The sequence below is a fragment of the Eublepharis macularius genome, chromosome 2 (genome assembly GCF_028583425.1).
Source record: "Eublepharis macularius isolate TG4126 chromosome 2, MPM_Emac_v1.0, whole genome shotgun sequence".
Lineage (NCBI taxonomy): Eukaryota > Metazoa > Chordata > Lepidosauria > Squamata > Eublepharidae > Eublepharis > Eublepharis macularius.
In genome coordinates, this window is record NC_072791.1 from 45,087,179 (window position 1) to 45,104,762 (window position 17,584).

At 41.3% G+C, this 17,584-nt stretch overlaps 1 protein-coding gene across 8 annotated transcripts in view; it reads right to left on the bottom strand.

The window, feature by feature from the left end:
* Nucleotides 1-17,584, bottom strand: part of TTLL5 (tubulin tyrosine ligase like 5) — a 198,074-nt gene that overhangs the window by 12,276 nt on the left and 168,214 nt on the right. For 4 of the 8 annotated variants that reach the window (XM_054970990.1, XM_054970992.1, XM_054970991.1 and 1 more), the window contains exon 32: nucleotides 9,152-9,372. In XM_054970990.1, coding sequence (XP_054826965.1) covers nucleotides 9,152-9,372 — 221 coding nt within the window. Of the gene's footprint in view, nucleotides 1-9,147; nucleotides 9,373-17,584 lie in introns of those variants that run through there. The other 4 variants (XM_054970995.1, XM_054970993.1, XM_054970997.1 and 1 more) reach the window with 3 other exon arrangements.

Consider the following 17,584-nt stretch of genomic DNA (forward strand, 5'->3'; position numbering starts at 1 on the left):
AGGACAAGCCTGGGACCTGGGCCATTTGGGTAAATTCCACACCTGCTTTGACAGAAAGAGGTGCCTGCAGGGGCCATTCTGCCACAGGAATATAAGTCATCATTACTTCGCCCTTTAGAACACCGCCTTCCTGGGCTATCCTCTGTGAGAGATTACTTCTTGTCTCTATGTTACACCTTAACGACTAACATACACAGGTGGGACAGTTTCTCAAGTAGTTCACTAAAGCTTTTTTGTATTTCTAAGTTTGCAATGTTGCCAACAATCCTGATGTTTTTGGTGGCAACTATTAGGATCATGTGACTCTGATATTACAGCAATCACACTGGTTACCAATCTGCTCCTGAACACAATTCAAGGTGTTGATTTTGGCCTGCAAAATTCTACATGGCTTGGGACTATGGTATCAGAAAGACTGTCTTCTCCTCTATATTCCTTCCAGGGAATTAAGATTCCAAGGAAAGGTCCTTCTGACTGTCCCTTAACTAAAGAAGCTCACTTGGAGGATACATAAGAGAAGGCTTTTGTGGTTACAGTCCCACGATTATGGACCTGCACTACCAGGGAGGAGCACCTGGCCCTTTCTCTGCCGAAGTTCAGGAGGCAGCTGAAGACATTTTTATTTAGGACTGCTTTTAATTAACTTTGGTTCTCTGTTTCATTGGCAGTCTTAAACTGGGGTTTTAAACTGTATTTTTATTCATTTTACAATTATTTGAGTTCCTGCAAGGTAGACAGGCATCTAATAAATGCTTTAAATAAATAAACCATCTTGCTTATGGATGCTCACAGGGTCTTTGACATTGTGACAGCCACTGTCTGTGCTCTTGATCCATGCTTGTCCTTTCACTCACTTTCCCACATCTTAACCTCAGATTGTACATTAGTCCTCCCACTTACTCTGATGACTTTCTGTTGCCCAATCAAGCTACCATTCTGGGACATTTGGTTCATTAACTTTCCATTTTCTATAATGTGATAACTTACTTTCAAGGATGAAATACAGAAAGAGAATGAGCCAGGAGAGAAAACACCAACAGTAGCAAGTGCGCTTCACACACGAACTGAGAGTTGAACTGAAGACATCAGCAGCTGTGAAGAGCCAGTGCCAGTGATTGTTTATTGTCTTTGTTGCTCTTGGACAACATGTATGTATGTGATATGTGTCCAGACAACAGCTTGTGGTTTAGTAATCCCTGCTGCGGCAGGGTGTTAAAACAAGGCGGTTCTCTTGGATGGACAGGAATTACTACCACAAATGTCTAAGGGTCAAGCAGCCTGTTTAACCCAGACACTGAGGAGCTAAAACAACAAACATACCTTAAGTTGCAGCGTGACAGCATTAAAGGGAAATTTTCATCTCCTACATTCCCACTCTTGAAAAATGGCAATTTACAACAGGAAAATTTTGTAAACAAGTGTCTTCAAGTTATGACCCTGAGTTGCGTCATCTGCCGGGGAGGGGGGGGACTGAAGAATCCCCCCAAAATCCCTGAAATTGCATTGTTTTTAGATGTTATTATGTCTCATGCTAGGGGACTGCATTGGTTTTACACTGTGTAATTCGCCTTGAGTCTCAGTCAAAAAGGCAGGCTAGAAATAAAGTAAACAAAACAAAACTTGCCAAGGGAAGGAAATTACTGTACTGCCACTTCTCCACTAGAAGGGTGGGCAGACAGAAAGGAACCAAAAATAAAAAAGTACAAAAGTTAGAAAGAATTAATTAACTGGAAGGAGGCCTCTGAGAGACTCTGCTTCCTGTTCAAAAGACAGACCTGGTCTAGGAAGCTAGGGAGGTCCTCCCACAAGTGAAGCCTCTCTTCCAACCAGTAGGAGATGCTAACTCACACGTGCAGAGATTGTCCTCTGGGGAGAGAAAGGGTTCCCAATAGAAGCTGAATGTTTTCTCTGCAGCAGTCCTCCTACGGTTATTCAAAATGGAGGGTTTCCTTGTGAGATGGGGGAATTAGCGTGCAAGGAGAGGCAGCGAGAGGCGGGTAACTTAGGTAGATCTCCACCTATGTATGTGATGATTGTCCCTTCTAGAAAACTCTTTTAATAATGAAGCAGATGTTCAATCAAAAGGGGGGGGGGTATTGAAAATAATAAAAAGTCAATTCCACACAAAAACACACAGCACACACACAGAGCTAACTAGAAAGCAGTGAGGAAAATTGGAGAGAACTGAGGGATAGTTACTATCCAGAGCATTGAGCGACCAGCACGTCATTGCAGAAAGAACTCAGACAGAAGTCTGAGGGTGGATGCTGGATCCGAGGGCATGCACACAACAATGGTGGAGGGAGGGGCAGTCCAATTACACTGTGGAACATACCCTGGGGCAAGATTATGTCTTCTGCCCCCCAAAACAGTAACTGAATTATTGTCTTTGGGGTGAGACAAAGAACTAGAAGGCTGTCTTCGGGGTGAGACAATAAGTTGGAAAGCTGTCTCCAAGGAGAGACAATAAAACTGGGAAGGTTTGTTAAAGCCTTCCTGGGTGAAACTAAATTTATCGATGACTGACGATCCACGATGGTGGGTAAGGCTATCAGAGCCTTGAATTGCCTGAAAATGGGAGAGTAGATAAGGGAAGATTGGTAGGGTGTGATTAATTCAAGAACTCCAGGGAGATCCTATTGTCTTAGGATCTTTGCACATCTCCAGGTAGTAGGGGCTGAAAGCTGATCTCGGCTGACACGTCACATGCTAGTAATTTTCCATCTCCCGGCCGGAATCTGGCTTCCATTTTTTGCCTAGCTAGTCAGTGTTTCTGTGTTTAAAACACATACAGAGGGGCTTATGATATTGCCAGGTTCATAAGCCTTCTTAATATTGTGAGGGCAAATCTGACTACTAACAGTATGAGCATTTGCTTTTGCGTAGAATGCACCAATCACATGTTAGACAATTTATTTTTGCCAAAGAATATTAAATCTGGAAAGAATAGGATTAAAGTCAGAGCACTAACCATTTGAATAGCTGTCTTTCCACTTTCCCTGAACACTAGTGTTGATACCCTAGCAGAGGGCTTCTGCCATATATCCAGTCTTCAAACAGAGTTAAAACTAATAGAACCCACTGCAAGTGAATGAAAAAACAACTCTTTTCTGCACTACATCCCTCATTCCAGGATACATGTGCCAGAACAATGGAGCCCAGTGTAAAACCAGTGCACTAGGTCTTTTGGATATTTGGATGACCATGGGAGAAACATGTTGCAGGGGATTGATTTCCTGTATCACTATATGGCACAGGAGACCAAGTTGTGATGCAACATTCCAACAAATTGCTATATTTATAATAGTTCCTCTAACCTCACCCCCAAATACTAAATATGTTTGTGTGATGTTTGTCTACTTTGTACAACTTCTACTCATTTGTAAATTAGGAAGTCAAGAAAATCAAAAGAAATATATCAAGATACAAGCTTACTTTATCTGGTTCTTTTTACTTTTTAAAGTGGTGAAAGTATGCATGTGAGTGGTGGAACCCAACCAGAGGAGTTTCTCAAGCTATTCAAGTAGTTTTTGAATTAGTAATATTCATCTTTAAGAGATCTACCATGTATTCAGCAAATGTTTTCTGTCTCTAGTAATCCTCTTCACCTCCTGAAGGTCAGATGTGGTCTAGCTGAGAATGCAACAACGACAAAGCTCAGGGAAGTAATATTGATTCTAGGTTTACTCGATAGTTCCTTTCCAAGAAGGAATTCTCCCAAACAATTTAAAAAGAGGTTCCCTGATTGTGCTAAGACAGTGATACTAAGCTAAGATGAAACAAAAGAAAGAAAATGGAATGGAAAGCAGTTTCCAGAACTTAAGAGAGAAAAGGTCAGCATCAAGTTCTGAGATTGGAATTCAACAAAAGGAAGTTTGCTCTCAGTAATGAAGTTCATCCTCAGCTACAGGGTTTAGAACAGATCAAACAAATCTAGAGAGGGCAACCTCCTTCTGCAACTTTTTCTTGAGAATTTTCTCAACAGAGGGAGATTCCCCAGTTTCTCTTTGCATCTTGTTCTATTCCTGATGTGTATGTTCTTTCAACTCAAATCCTTGCATTACAGGGGTCATTTCGTAGAAAAAGAACTGCAGGAACTCATTACCATAACTCATTAGCATATCTCATTTGCATTTGCCACACCCCCTGACATCACCGGAAGTGTGTCAGAAGGCAACACCCACCCCTCAGGCCCCAAAATCTCCAGGTATTTCCTGAAAATAAAGCAGAATGAACTCAAAGCAGCTTACCCTCCTCTGGAGAGCCAGCCCCAGCAGCCCTACTTGCACGGACGTACTCACTCACTAGTCACGAATGAAAATAAAGTAGCTGAATTGAAGTAGTTTACCCTCCTTTGGCGATCCAGGCCCTGTAGCCCAGCTTGCACTCACTCATTTTCTCACTCTCTCTCTCACAAGTCACGAATGAAAATAAAGCAGCAGAATGGATTGAAGCAGCTTACCCTCCTTTAGAGATCCAAGCCCAGCAACCCAGCTTGCACTCAGTCACTCACTCTCACTCTTGCACTCTCACACTCATTGAGTTCCTCTGCCAAGTGGAACTAGGGAAATTATCCCAATTTTACAGATGGAGAACTGAGGCTGAAAGTAGCAAGATATTTCTTCACATTTTCTCTCATAGATGCAGGGCTCATTTTGAGAGGGAACGCGCAGGAACACAGTGCTGGTAGTTCCCCAAAGAGGTCACATGTCAGCTGGCCCCGCCCACCTGGCTCTTGGCCATTTTGGGCCCCTTTCATCCTGGACTGGGGCCAAAAAGGCCCGGATCTGGCCTCTGACAGGTGGTGGATTACTCTCCTGTTCAGCAGCAGCCCGATCCTGCCCATTTTGGGCCCCTTTTCAGCCATTTTCAGCCCCTTTTTGCCATTTTGGGCCCACTTTCAGCCCAGAATGGCCAGGGTTGGGTCCAAAGCAGCCAGGATAGGTGATGTCAGGGGTGTGTCATATGCAAATCAACTATGCTAATGACACATTTCCAGTGATGTCAAGGGGAGTGGCATATGCTAATGAGTTATGCTAATGAGTCCCTCCAGCTCTTTTTCTACAAAATGACCCCTGCATAGATGTAATAGAATTCTTCACAGAGGAGTTCAGAAGAAGGCCAAAAATAACAGCAACAAAAGTCCAATAGCTGAGATAAAATAGAAACTGAACTTCAAGCACCTAATCTGAACTGCTTTTGAATCTTTGAAGAAATCTCTCCTGTCTATAGCATACTTCCCACCCCACCCCCGTGATCCAGTTAGAAAGTCAGACTGAATAGGACAAATCAGAAGTATAAACAGATTGGGAAAAAGTTTGGATGCGGTCAATTCCTAATATTCCAGACCAACTGAAAACTCTTTTTTCCATGGAAGTGAAAAAAAAGTTACTATAAGATCCCACAAATGTTAAGAATAGGTTTGGAACCTAATGCTGGAGTCCAAACAGCAACTCAGAAAATATTTCCGGAATGACTCCTTGCAGCCTTGATAATTGGACTATGTTCTGAAATTGTGAAGAAATCTTTTGCTTTCTTCCCCCTTCTGTACATTTTTGATGTTGAGCTTTTTCCGGTTTTCCCACACTCCTGCTTGTCACAGAGCAGAAACCACAAGAACGCAGTAAAGTAAAGTCTGTCCAAGGAGATGCAATTCCATCTCACAAGGATAAACATTCCCCTTGCCAGTAAGTGAGCACAGCACACCGGCATCTTCAAATACAGATCTTGCCGCTTGGCAGAGGAACTCAATGAAAAGACTTGTCACCTGAACTAACATGCACCCACAGGACAGGGAGAATCAGACCAAAAAAATCAGCAGCATAGGCTCACCACAACTGTTTTTCCCACATGTACTTACTGAGTTAACCACCTCAGTTAATATCTTTATAAAATGGTTTTGAAGGAGAAATGTAAAGACATTGTCGAAGGCTTTCACGGCCGGAGAACGATGGTTGTTGTGGGTTTTCCGGGCTGTATTGCCGTGGTCTTGGCATTGTAGTTCCTGACGTTTCGCCAGCAGCTGTGGCTGGCATCTTCAGAGGTGTAGCACCAAAAGACAGAGATCTCTCAGTGTCTGAGAGATCTCTGTCTTTTTACACTGAGAGATCTCTGTCTTTTGGTGCTACACCTCTGAAGATGCCAGCCACAGCTGCTGGCGAAACGTCAGGAACTACAATGCCAAGACCACGGCAATACAGCCCGGAAAACCCACAACAACCAATGTAAAGACAGTTTGACTAGCAGCTCCTCTTATCTTAAGGGTTTGTGGTAGGCAAGAGAATATGTATGTACACCACCATACTAATATGCCAACAACTTTAAACCTGTTCTTAAGATCCATTGAACCAGCAAGCAGCTTTGTGCTAGTGACGGGCACGAACAGAAAAACAAACGAACATGGGTTTCGTTGTTTGTTGCCATCCACGCACAATGAACAATGGACACTGACGAACACGACCTGTTCACAAACATGTTCATTGTTCATTGGGGCCAGCAGGCTCTCCTCCAGCCATCAAGATCCCTACCACACCACTCCCAGAAACCCTAACTGAGCAGGCAGCAGGAAATGTACCAATAAATAACAGCTTGGCCCCAGAGCCTGGCAGCAGCCCTGGAACGTGAACAGGTAGATCCCTATCCCACCACACACAAAAATTCAAGCTCCAATGCACTCTCCCTGTCTCTCTCTCAAAATGCCAACAGCAACTGTCTCTCCCTCACTGTCTACAAAACCAGAGCTGGGAGCCTCCCTCCCCCCTGCTCTTTGCTTCCTTGTAACAAATTTGGAGCTCCACATTTGAAAGGAAGACCTGCCTGGGCTTAGATTGGGGTTTCCAGGGCAAGAGCAGGAGTTCAGACAGAGTTCAGGCAGTCCCTTCCTCCGGTTGCCAAGGGAACTGATTGCAGGTGCCAGATTGTCTGGCTTTATGAACAGCAACGAACAAGGCTTGCAACGACCACCTGTTCGTTTAGAATGGGGCTTCAGGAACAGCTTGTTTGCGAACAGCTGATTGGGCTGTCCATAGCTTTTTTTAGTTCGTATTGCTGTTCGTGCCCATCTCTAGCTAGTGTTCCATCCCATATGTCGCGACACTGTACAGGGTATGACAGAGAACCTCTGCACCATTAAAAGTTATTTTTGTCAGAATCCTAAAGCTACAGAGGGCTGTCTAAGTCTTCAGATAATCCACCTCTGTAGCATCTCTGAAAGGCTCCCACAGGTTTAGATATGCTGGAAATACACGTATGTCACTGATGTTGAATGCTGAAACAGGCGATAGCACTGGATAAGCATCATAATGAACGGTGTCACAAAATATTGTGTGCAGATACAGTTTTATCTGTGTACCAATACAGCAACACATCTTGCCCAACTTAAAAACTGGGAGTCTTAAAAACTGGGAGCCACAGTGCATATTTGGAAACTAAAGTTTGTAAACATAAATTCCTCTACTTATTCTCTTCCAGCTTTGCCATGAATAACAACCACAACCACAACATTTGATTTAAATACCACCCTTCAGGATGACTTAACATGCTCTTGGAGCGGATTACAAAGTACGCTATTATTATCCCTACAACAACAGTCACCCTGTGAGGTGGTTGGGGCTGAGAGAGCTCTTAGAAGCTGTGACTGACCCAAGGTCACCTAGCTGGCTTCAAGTGGAGGAGTGGGGAATCAAACCTGGTTCTCCAGATGAGAGTCCCGCGCTCTTAACCACTACCAAACTAGCTCTCCAGTTTGCAATCCTGAATTGCAATCCTGCCGTCAATGCAATCCTGCCATCAATGTGCTACCTCAAAGCAGGTCCTCAAAAATACTTGTTATAAGCACCACTTCATCTTAAAGGCAGTAAAAACCCAGAAGGAACCAAATTCAGAAGACCAAAATGGTGCAGAACTAGGAATATCTATAATTGGGTTTAAGAAATCCAAAAATTGATGGCACAATTTGTCAGAAGCATTAGAAGGCTTCTGTATTGGTAGAGACAGACTGTTTAGTCTACTGAAGAAAGAAGCTGGAGGAAGTATGAGGGAGAACCACAAAATAACAAATGATCAAGGGAAGATGTCAAGACTCCAACTTAATGACTTCCATAAAAACAGAAAGACAACAAATTTACAGGCTTATATAAGGATTTCAACTACTCTCTTAGGAAACATTTATTGCAATATATTGATATCAAAAGCTGAGTAGGACATAATATAAGATTGTTCCTTCATTTAAAACATTAACAGTTTTGTTTTAGGATACAGAAGTTATTCAAGAAGTATATTGTGAGCAAAGAAATAAACGACCAATCTGGAGTTCAAAAAGCACTTATCAGCTAGTTTATTCGAATTTTTTTCTTGATCATTCTTTGGCTCATTAAATACTAGCTATACCCTGTTGTAAGATGAGAACTAAATATCACTATTTCTGGCACAGAAGTCAGGTTAATCACTACAAGTTAATAATGGTCCTTATTGACAACCAAAAGGGATATAAACTTTTTCTTTGCCCCTAGAATCAAAGTCATAGTCCATCCTGGCGCAGAGTGGTAAGCTACAGTACTGCAGTCCAAGCTCTGCTCACGACCTGATTTCGATCCCAGCGGAAGCTGGGTTCAGATAGCCAGTTCAAGGTTGACTCAGCCTTCCATCCTTCCGAGGTTGGTAAAATGAGTACTCAGTTTTCTGGGGGTAAAGTGTAGATGACTGGGGAAGGCAATGGCAAACCACCCCGTAACAAAGTCTGCCAAGAAAATGTCGTGATGTGACGTCCCCCCATGGGTCAGTAATGGCTCGGTGCTTGCACAGGGGGAATACCTTTACCTTTACCTAAAAGATACATACGGAAGTTAACACATTAAGTGGTTTTCCAACATGTCTACTCATAGTAAAAGAACATTATCTGTTAGGGAAAAAAACCCAACAGCATGCAACAAAGGCCTAGCAGACAGGATGGACTATGGCTTTGATTCGGTACATCAATTTCTGTGTCATGGTTGGCTCCAAAATGTTGCCATAGTTTAATTTCTCAAATCACATTATGGATGTCATGCAGAGGACAAATGCCCTCACGCCCTCAAGGACAGGAACACTTGCTGCTAGTGTCCTCCACCTAAATTTTTCAACAGTATGTTCCTTCTGAGGGATCAAACCTTACTTGGAAATCCTCTGAGATGCTACCTTTCTGATCACGGCCTGTCTGTGGTTGACTGGGGGCTTGGGGACCAAGTTTGAAGATGCACTCTTGGATGGCATAACCTTGTGCAGGCTGGGTGCCTTCTGGTTGCTAGAAATGGCACTTGATGTTCTGCAGGTACCAGAAGCAGAGGACAGGCCTAAAGGGCTTGTGCTGGACGGTGGAAAGTTGGCAAACAGAGCCTGGAAAAAAAGGAGGGGAAAGTCAAATTAATTAATTTATTTGCAAAGCATGACAAGTCAGGAGAGTCTGCATGATTAGAAAGTTTAACCAGACATTTTCTATTCCAGAGATTTACGCCAAGATCATTTACTTAACATAGTTCCTATTCCTCTATTATGCCATGAGGAAGTTCTTAAATTTAAAGTATTTTTCCTCTCCCCATTGGTAAACCATAAGAGTCCAGAAGTGTGCAGGACTGTAGTTCAGTTTTGTCTTTACATCTTCCTTAACTGCGCGCAGACAAGGAGTTCTGTTACCCAGTGGGAAGAGTCAACACAGCCTCTTCTAACAGCATGCATATCAGAGGCTGAAGAAAGGTCAGGACTATTTTTCTTAGGGGTAGCAAACATCCAAAGGGCTTTTGTTTTTATGTTGTGCTATAATGCTGGCTGCTCTTCATTCTGGTCAAGCTATAAAGACAAGGAGTCGACAATGACCCGGAGCTTCTGGATTCAGCTTCAAAGAAAAGCTATCCCATTGTGAACCTCCTAAGCATATGCTGGGAAGACACGAGAAGCTACTGTGCAAACAGAAGGCAGCAAGAGAGGTCAGAGAGTTTGACCGCACAGAGAAAGGAGACGTAGCTGGGAAAAGATTTTGACACACACATAATCACTCCCCCATCCAAAAAAAACCCCCTCACAAAACAAAAAGAAAGCCTTCATCTGTCATGGATCAGGTATAGTGAGGGGAAGGCATACAAGAGAAATTCAGACATAAAGCATCCAGATACATACACAACAAACAGAATGCCAGAGATCTCTACTGGCTTTTGAGGGAAAAGATCTGTGTGGAATAAACATGCATTATTAAACTTGAAAAATCAGAGTCTGAACTACATAATACACAGAATTTGATTCTCAATGATGAAAGCTTCTGATCTTCTGCTAATAAATTAGAATATCACGGCAGAGCATAGTTTTATACAGAAAACTGCTGTTACGTTTTTTGGAGAAAGTCAGCTATAGCTGTTGAATGAAACTATTTTGAGTGTGCCAAATAAGAATGAATTGTGTGATCTTTAATGTGAACCTTTCCTGTAAAGATCAAGTTGCTATAGGCAGGGCTGGTATTGTTTTCATTTACATTATTTTCCATGTGAAATAACTTGGGAAGCATTCTAACAAGGCAGATTCACGCAATATATAGAGTCCATTCAAATGGAAGAGGACCTCACATGAACACACTGATTCTTCCCAACAGCCAGAGGGAACAATTAATTAGTAAACAATATCAATAATTAACAATTAATTATTACAACAGATTATTAATTACTATAACTGAACTTATAATATTCCTTTAAAATATGTGTGCCCTGCACTCTTACCATACTTGATCCTAGGTCGCTGGAACTTAAAAAAGAAAACCTAGCATGTATGCAAATCACACTATCCAAAATAAGGCCTTTCATCTTCCCTTCTCCATTACAGAACTCCTTTCAGCTTCTTTTTACCCAATGCAATGAAGTTAAAACTTTTTGTCTCCAGTATTAAAGGCTAATAGAATCCACCTTTCATTATCTTCTCTTTTAAAACTATATCCTCCTCCCACCCCTTCTGCTCTTTCTGAATTTTCATCTCCTATTATTGCAATCAGTCAGCCATTATCTATAGTAGTTATCCTCTACAACTCTCAGATTGTCTTGACTATACAGAAACAAATCAGACCCTTTCATTTTTCCTATGCATTTACTGCAACTTCTCTAGTCCTTATGAACGTGGACCAATGTTTTTGAAGAGCTCTAGTTCTGTCTTTTAACACTGTTAACCAAGTGTGAATTTCTAAGGGAGAAGGAGTCAAGGATGTTTCCTACAGATGAAAGCAGCTCACAGACCATGACAGAACTTCCCCCGTCTTTCACTTCCAGCAGCAGTTTCATCTTTGGAAATTATCTGCAAAAACAGTAACAAAACTACTACTCACAGAAGGCAGTATATGGGGAGGCAAATCTCCTGCAAGTATGAGGAACATATATTTAAATGCTTGTATTTAAAGCATTGTGTGTGCCTGTGTTCTGCAGTACGGACAAATGGGCTAATTTAAACTGGCAACATGCCTCTCAACACTCCCACTTCTGAACTAGAGAGCCTTCTCCCTTTTCTTAAGAATTAGTACACCATCAATGAGCCCTTCCCTGTCAAGTCTCAGCTCTGGAATTACAGAACAGAGGCAATACTGAGCAGTGGCTTTTGCTTACATTTCACACAATGGCAGCGCTGTTACTTGCTCACATACTACCCATAGACAAACAAACAAATCTAAACCACAAGCTCCAGGAAGAACAGGAAGGAACAGCTCATAGAACAGTGCTTCAAGGCACCTTTCAACATAATGAAATACCAGGGATATTCCCATAAAAACAACAGCATCTGAGCAGCTGGAAAAGAGCTGAATGCCTCACCAGGGCATTCCCCACTTAGTATTTGAACAGGAACACCATCCCCTGTATATTCCCACGCCAAAAGCATGCCTGGTCTTCCGTTTCTTTGCTGCCAAAACAATCAAATTCTCTGGTGTTTGTGCATCCCAAACCACTTTACCAGGGTAAGGTATCAATTTGGGCAACTTATGCTTACATAGGAGGTAAAAACTACCCAGTAATATCATTAACTCTGTGGGAGAGTCAGAAATATAAATATTTTGCCTCTGTGAATGGAGCATGGAGTTAGATGCAGAGTGTGAATTGTACGGTTTTGTCTACTACTGAGCAAGAGACCTCAGCCCTCTCAAAGAAGGGTGCTGACTGTCCTAGGAATAGGCAGACATGGTAGCCTAGATGGAGTTGGACCAACCTCACAACTTTAAGGTAATCCTGGATATAGCACAGTAACTAGATGATCCAATTATGCTTATGGTCATTGTGCCTTTTTACAATTTCACTTTGGGGACCCAGCGATAGGTAAGCAGGTGAGAATCTGATCAGTCTGTGGGTGAGGAAAGACCACTGGGTGACTCATGTAAAAGAAGAATATTACCATAATAATAAAAATATGCTTATACTTTAAAAAACGTATTTTTAAAAGCCTATTCAGTTGGTTTGCCAACTATGCTCCTTACTGAACAACATATTGGTTATTATAATCATACATGCCTTGGTAACCTTGAGATTGGACTCCTGTAACACACTTCACATGTGCCTGTTCCTTAATAGCAGTTAAAACTTTCAGTAGGACCAAAAATACTATTAATGGCATTAGCAGTAAGAAGAATTTAATAGGATTATTTTTCGCCCAATATAGTACAATTGTAAAGTAGAGTTACATCTTTCTAAGTCCAGTGACTTCAAACTCTGCTTAGGGTTACAGTATCAGATTTTTAATATTATCTGGTGGTTACAAGGGGAATGATATTTTCAGTGGTGACCCCATGTCAGTGAAATCCCTCTCTAAAATACTAGCCAGGCAGCCTTCATTTCAAAGGTGAACACAGGAACCTGCCTTATACTGAATTTGACCATTAATCCCTCTAGGTCAACATTGTCTACTCTGATGGGCAGAGGTCTTTAACATCACCTGATCCTTTTAACTGGCTATGCCAGGGATGAAACTTAGAATCTTCTGCACACTGAACAGATGACTTATACTGAGTTACCTCCTCAAAAGATCTATTTTTTCAGGAAGGCCTCTGATGTGTTATTCTCTTTGTGTGCATTTTATTTTGTAGTTATAGATTTATTTCAGTATGGCTTCTACAAAAGAAAGACTTACTTTGCTAACTTTTTAGAATTCCCAGGAAAGAGATCTTGGAAAAAGATAGTGGAAAGCTCACTGGAAAATGTCAGCTTACTTTATCGCAGTAATGAAAAGGGAAAATTTAATGTTAGGAATAGTTAGGAAAGGGATGAGCAATAAACAGCAAACATCATAAGCCTTTGTAATAAAAATTGGCCTAAAACCACATATAGAATTCTGCGCAAAAGATGCAATAATGGTCATCAGTAGAAGTGAGCACAGACCGGGGAAAAACCGCGGACCATCGGGCCATGGTCCATTGCATTTCATGGACCACTAACTTTTCATGGACCTGCCCCAGTTCGCGGACTGGTTTGTTGCTCCATGGTCCATCACTTACGGGACCTGTCAGCTGAAGCCAGCCCCGCAGGGAAGCACCCAGTTTCGTGCCACTTGCAAATGGGCGCAGAAATGGGCGGCTTATACCCCGTGCCTTGCTTCAGCTGGCAAGCAGGGAAGTCCCTGCCTGTCAGCTGAAGCCAGCCCCACAGGGGAGCGCCCAGTTCTGTGAAACTTGAAAGCATGGAAACAGGCACATTAAACCTTGGTCTGGATTCACAGACCAATGGACCGATGGGCCAGCCCAAAAGTTGTTGGGACCGTGGAAAACTTGTGTCCCATGATCCACCGGTTCTCAAATGTCAAACCGGGCCAGTCCATGTCAAATTTTGGTCCATTTTCCAGTCTGTGCCCACCTCTAGTCATCAGTGTACATAACTTTGAAAGAAAATTGATTCAGGGACCATCAATCTATCATCAATGATATTAGTCATCGCAGCTAAATAGATCCTCTTTGTTCAAACCATGTTCAAAATTTTGATTACTAGATGGAGAAAAAAGGATGGCCCTTGCTAGTATGTCTTGCTTGCCAATTTTCCAGAGGTGTATGTCTGGCCGTTACTGATGTCAGAGGACTGGACTAGATGCACTTGATCTGATCCACCAAGATGATTTTTATAGTCTTACTTTATTAATATTTGCATCAGCTTGTTCTCATGTAACATGTCCTTGACACTGTATTTCAATGGGCTTTCTGCAATTGTTATTCCACTTCTAGCAAATATAATATCTCATTAAAGAGGCTGTAATCTTCTTACATTGTCCACTGTTCTTGTCTGGACAAACATAATGGAAAATTATGTTCGTCCATAACCTTGGCCATTGTGAAGATTGCTGCTTCTTTACTAGGGCTACTCTCAAGCAGGACGGAGATTGTGAAAGCTGGTGCAACAGCCTGTATTCAGACTGTATTCAGAGGCCAAAGCAGCTGGGCTACCTGCTCAAGATATCAGTGTTAAAATTTGGAATTGTACAAAGTTCTCCCAACAGGTTCTGAGATTTGTGCAGGAGCACATCTGTCTGTATACATCTGTACACATTTGTACTAAAAAAAATCCTGAGGAGATGAAAGAGCAGAGAGGCATTGAGAGAAAGCCAGAAGTAGAAACAAATACTGTATACAAAAAATGCAACAGAGGACTGCTGATGTAGAAACATCCAGATACTCTTAAGAGAGAGAAAAAATTCTGAGAGAGGCATCTACAAACAGATTGTTACTGAACTCAGCAAGAAAAGAAAGCCTTGAAAAGGCACATTGATAAAGGCTACACTTCCACTTGATATCTACCTCTAAGGGGGCTATGGGGTCCCTCAACTTTGGAAATTTTTAAGAGGAAACATCTTCCGTTACTACATGGAGAAGAACTTGTCTAGAAATCTCAATTCCTTACCAGTCCAAAATAAATTTGGCTGGTTATTGTTGGCAGTTTCTCCTCCAACGGCTTTGGCTATGGTTAAATTTTAGATATCACTGTCCCCAATAATGTTTCTGGCATATAAAGCAGCCATTAATTATTGGCTGAAAATGATAACATTATGAATCCTCAGGTTTTTAGCACTGCCATATGGAGAGATGAAAGCTAACTCACTGCACAGTTTTGTATTGAGTTTAGTTGCCAAATTGGGATTCTCTAAAGAATATTTGAAGAGCCTTGGCTTCTTTGCAGCTAAACTTGTAATGAAACAAAGATTATTTGATATATGTGTTCAAGAAGATAATAGCTCTTTAGGCATCTTGAGAACAGTACCTTTGTATAAGTGCTTTTCTCTCCCCCGCCTCTCCCTTGGTTCTCCCCATTTATTTTACTGATCGAATGTACTTTGACTTTAGAAAGGTTTTTACTAAGGCATGTTTGCATATTTGGTTATTAGAAGTATTAGAAGGTTGAGATAGTGGAATTCCTTATAATGAAAGAGTTTGTTCTTGAGATTATAAATAGATTAAGGATCTGGCTCCAGTGCCTTAGATATGCTCTAGAACAAGAAAAACTCCCTTGGTTCATTTTATCTCAATTCTATGGAAGGCCAGATCTGGCTAAAATACAATTCTTGGAAAAGACAAATTTGTTAGTTTTAGTATGGCAAGGTTTATTGCATTTGTTGTGAAGGAAAATGCAAAAAAAAAAAAAAATCAGCCCCAAACATGGCTGATTAATGAATTAATGATATTGCTCTGGGTCATTCAGTATTTTATATGTGATACTTGATAGTCAGTATTTGTAATTAGTTGATACAAGATTGATAAACATTTTTGTTAAAGCTGCAGGATGTTATCAGCTGGGATTTAAAATATTATTAAATGTTATTATATTATATAGTATTTTAATCTATGGAAAATTTATGATTTCAATATATATCCATTTTATTAGTTCTCATTTACTGTGCGGGAATTGTATTATTTGTTATGGTTTATGACCTAATACAATAAAATACTTGATGAAATCCACTTCTGAGAATAAGGCCTATGACAGCCTTTTCTCAATAGCACTCATCAACAACCCTCACTTATACTTTGCGTGTCAGAGCTCCATGGAAGAATTACAAGAACTCTTATTTACGAGTTATATCATAGGCACCATACAGAATTCAAATGGCACAAAAACTATTTGACAGCCAGTGATTTAAATGAAAGAAAAGCAAGGAGGCAATGAAATGAGAGTGAGAATCAGCGAGGCAGGGAGAAGCTGAAAAGGAAGGTTTGAACCAGAAGTTCCTGAACTATGAGCCACAGAAGCCGGCTCCCATTCCTCCTTCTCAGCTGTTACACTAAAAATACATTAAATACATTCCTGGCATGATTTTTCCATGTGGATGACTAAAGTTGTTTCCAAAATAAGTTATGGTACTGTGAACAGAAAGGCACAGGAACCCTGAAAATGGCAGGGACGGTCAGAAAAATGGACAGGGGGTTGACAGCCTGGCTAAGAAAGCAATAATGAGGACAGCGTGAAAGAAACCTACATCAATGGTAAGCAGAAGAGAAGAGAAACTCCAAGCATATATGCAGCCCTTATTAGAAAGAGTTAAAGAATATTATTCAAGCAGTAGCAGTAACAACCAATAGATAAAGATGCAGCATTTCTCATGATTTCTGATCAATTCATGTCAACAAATCTTTCAAGGGCCATGAAACATGATCTGTCTTGCTAGACATTTTTGTGGGCACAGTGTTTTTTATTATTAAAACGCTAGCTTGATACCCGTGCTTCACAACAATATTGAACTACTTTAAATCCAGTTATAATACTTACGAGTATGTAACATTTTTTGGTTTGTGGGTTTTTTTTGTTTGAGTTGGCAGCCCTAGTGAACTTTCAGGGGAAGACAGGGAGGTGCATTTTACCTCAGGACACATTCAATGACTCCCAATAGCAACTGCTTACTGTTTAGTATGTGGGGGGTGAGGACCAATCAGGCCACATACGCAAATGACCTCTGTGTTCTAACTGCCTCGGGGGCAGGGGGATGAGGTGTGGAATACTGTCAGCCCTAATCAGCCCGCATATGCAAATGATCTTGAAAGGCTGGCTCAATTAGGGAAGAGTGGCCGATCTGGCAGTGGGCAGGGGCGCAAGCAGGCAGTAGCCTGGCAGCCACATAGGGAAGCTGTATCCCTTTGGAAAAACACATTTTACCCCTTTTTACCCCCTTAGGGGGCGGATTTCTTAAAATCCCTTCTTAGTGGGTGTTTACATCATGAAAGGAATGTTCTCCCCAAATTTCATGTTTCTAGGTCTAGGGGTTTAGACTGGGAGTTGATGAGTCAGTCAGGACACTTGTCTTTATTATTTGAGAAGTCAATATTCTATTTAGGAAAAACACTAGTATGGCAATGGATACAAACAAACATGGTTGAGGGACCAAGAGTATTATCTGAGCTGAGGTTCATAAAAGGGGTTACTATGAAGGGAATTTCTTTGTAGGCAATGAAGTGCAAGAAAGCAAACAGAAGAATGAACAAGAAACGGTGGAAAAGGAGGTAAGAAAAAAGTTGTCAATAGCAGGTATTCCAGGATATAGTAATACTTTTAGAAGCATGTTTCACTAGAAAAAACTAATGTAATAAAAAAAAAGTATTTTCAAAAACACAAATGTGTTTTAT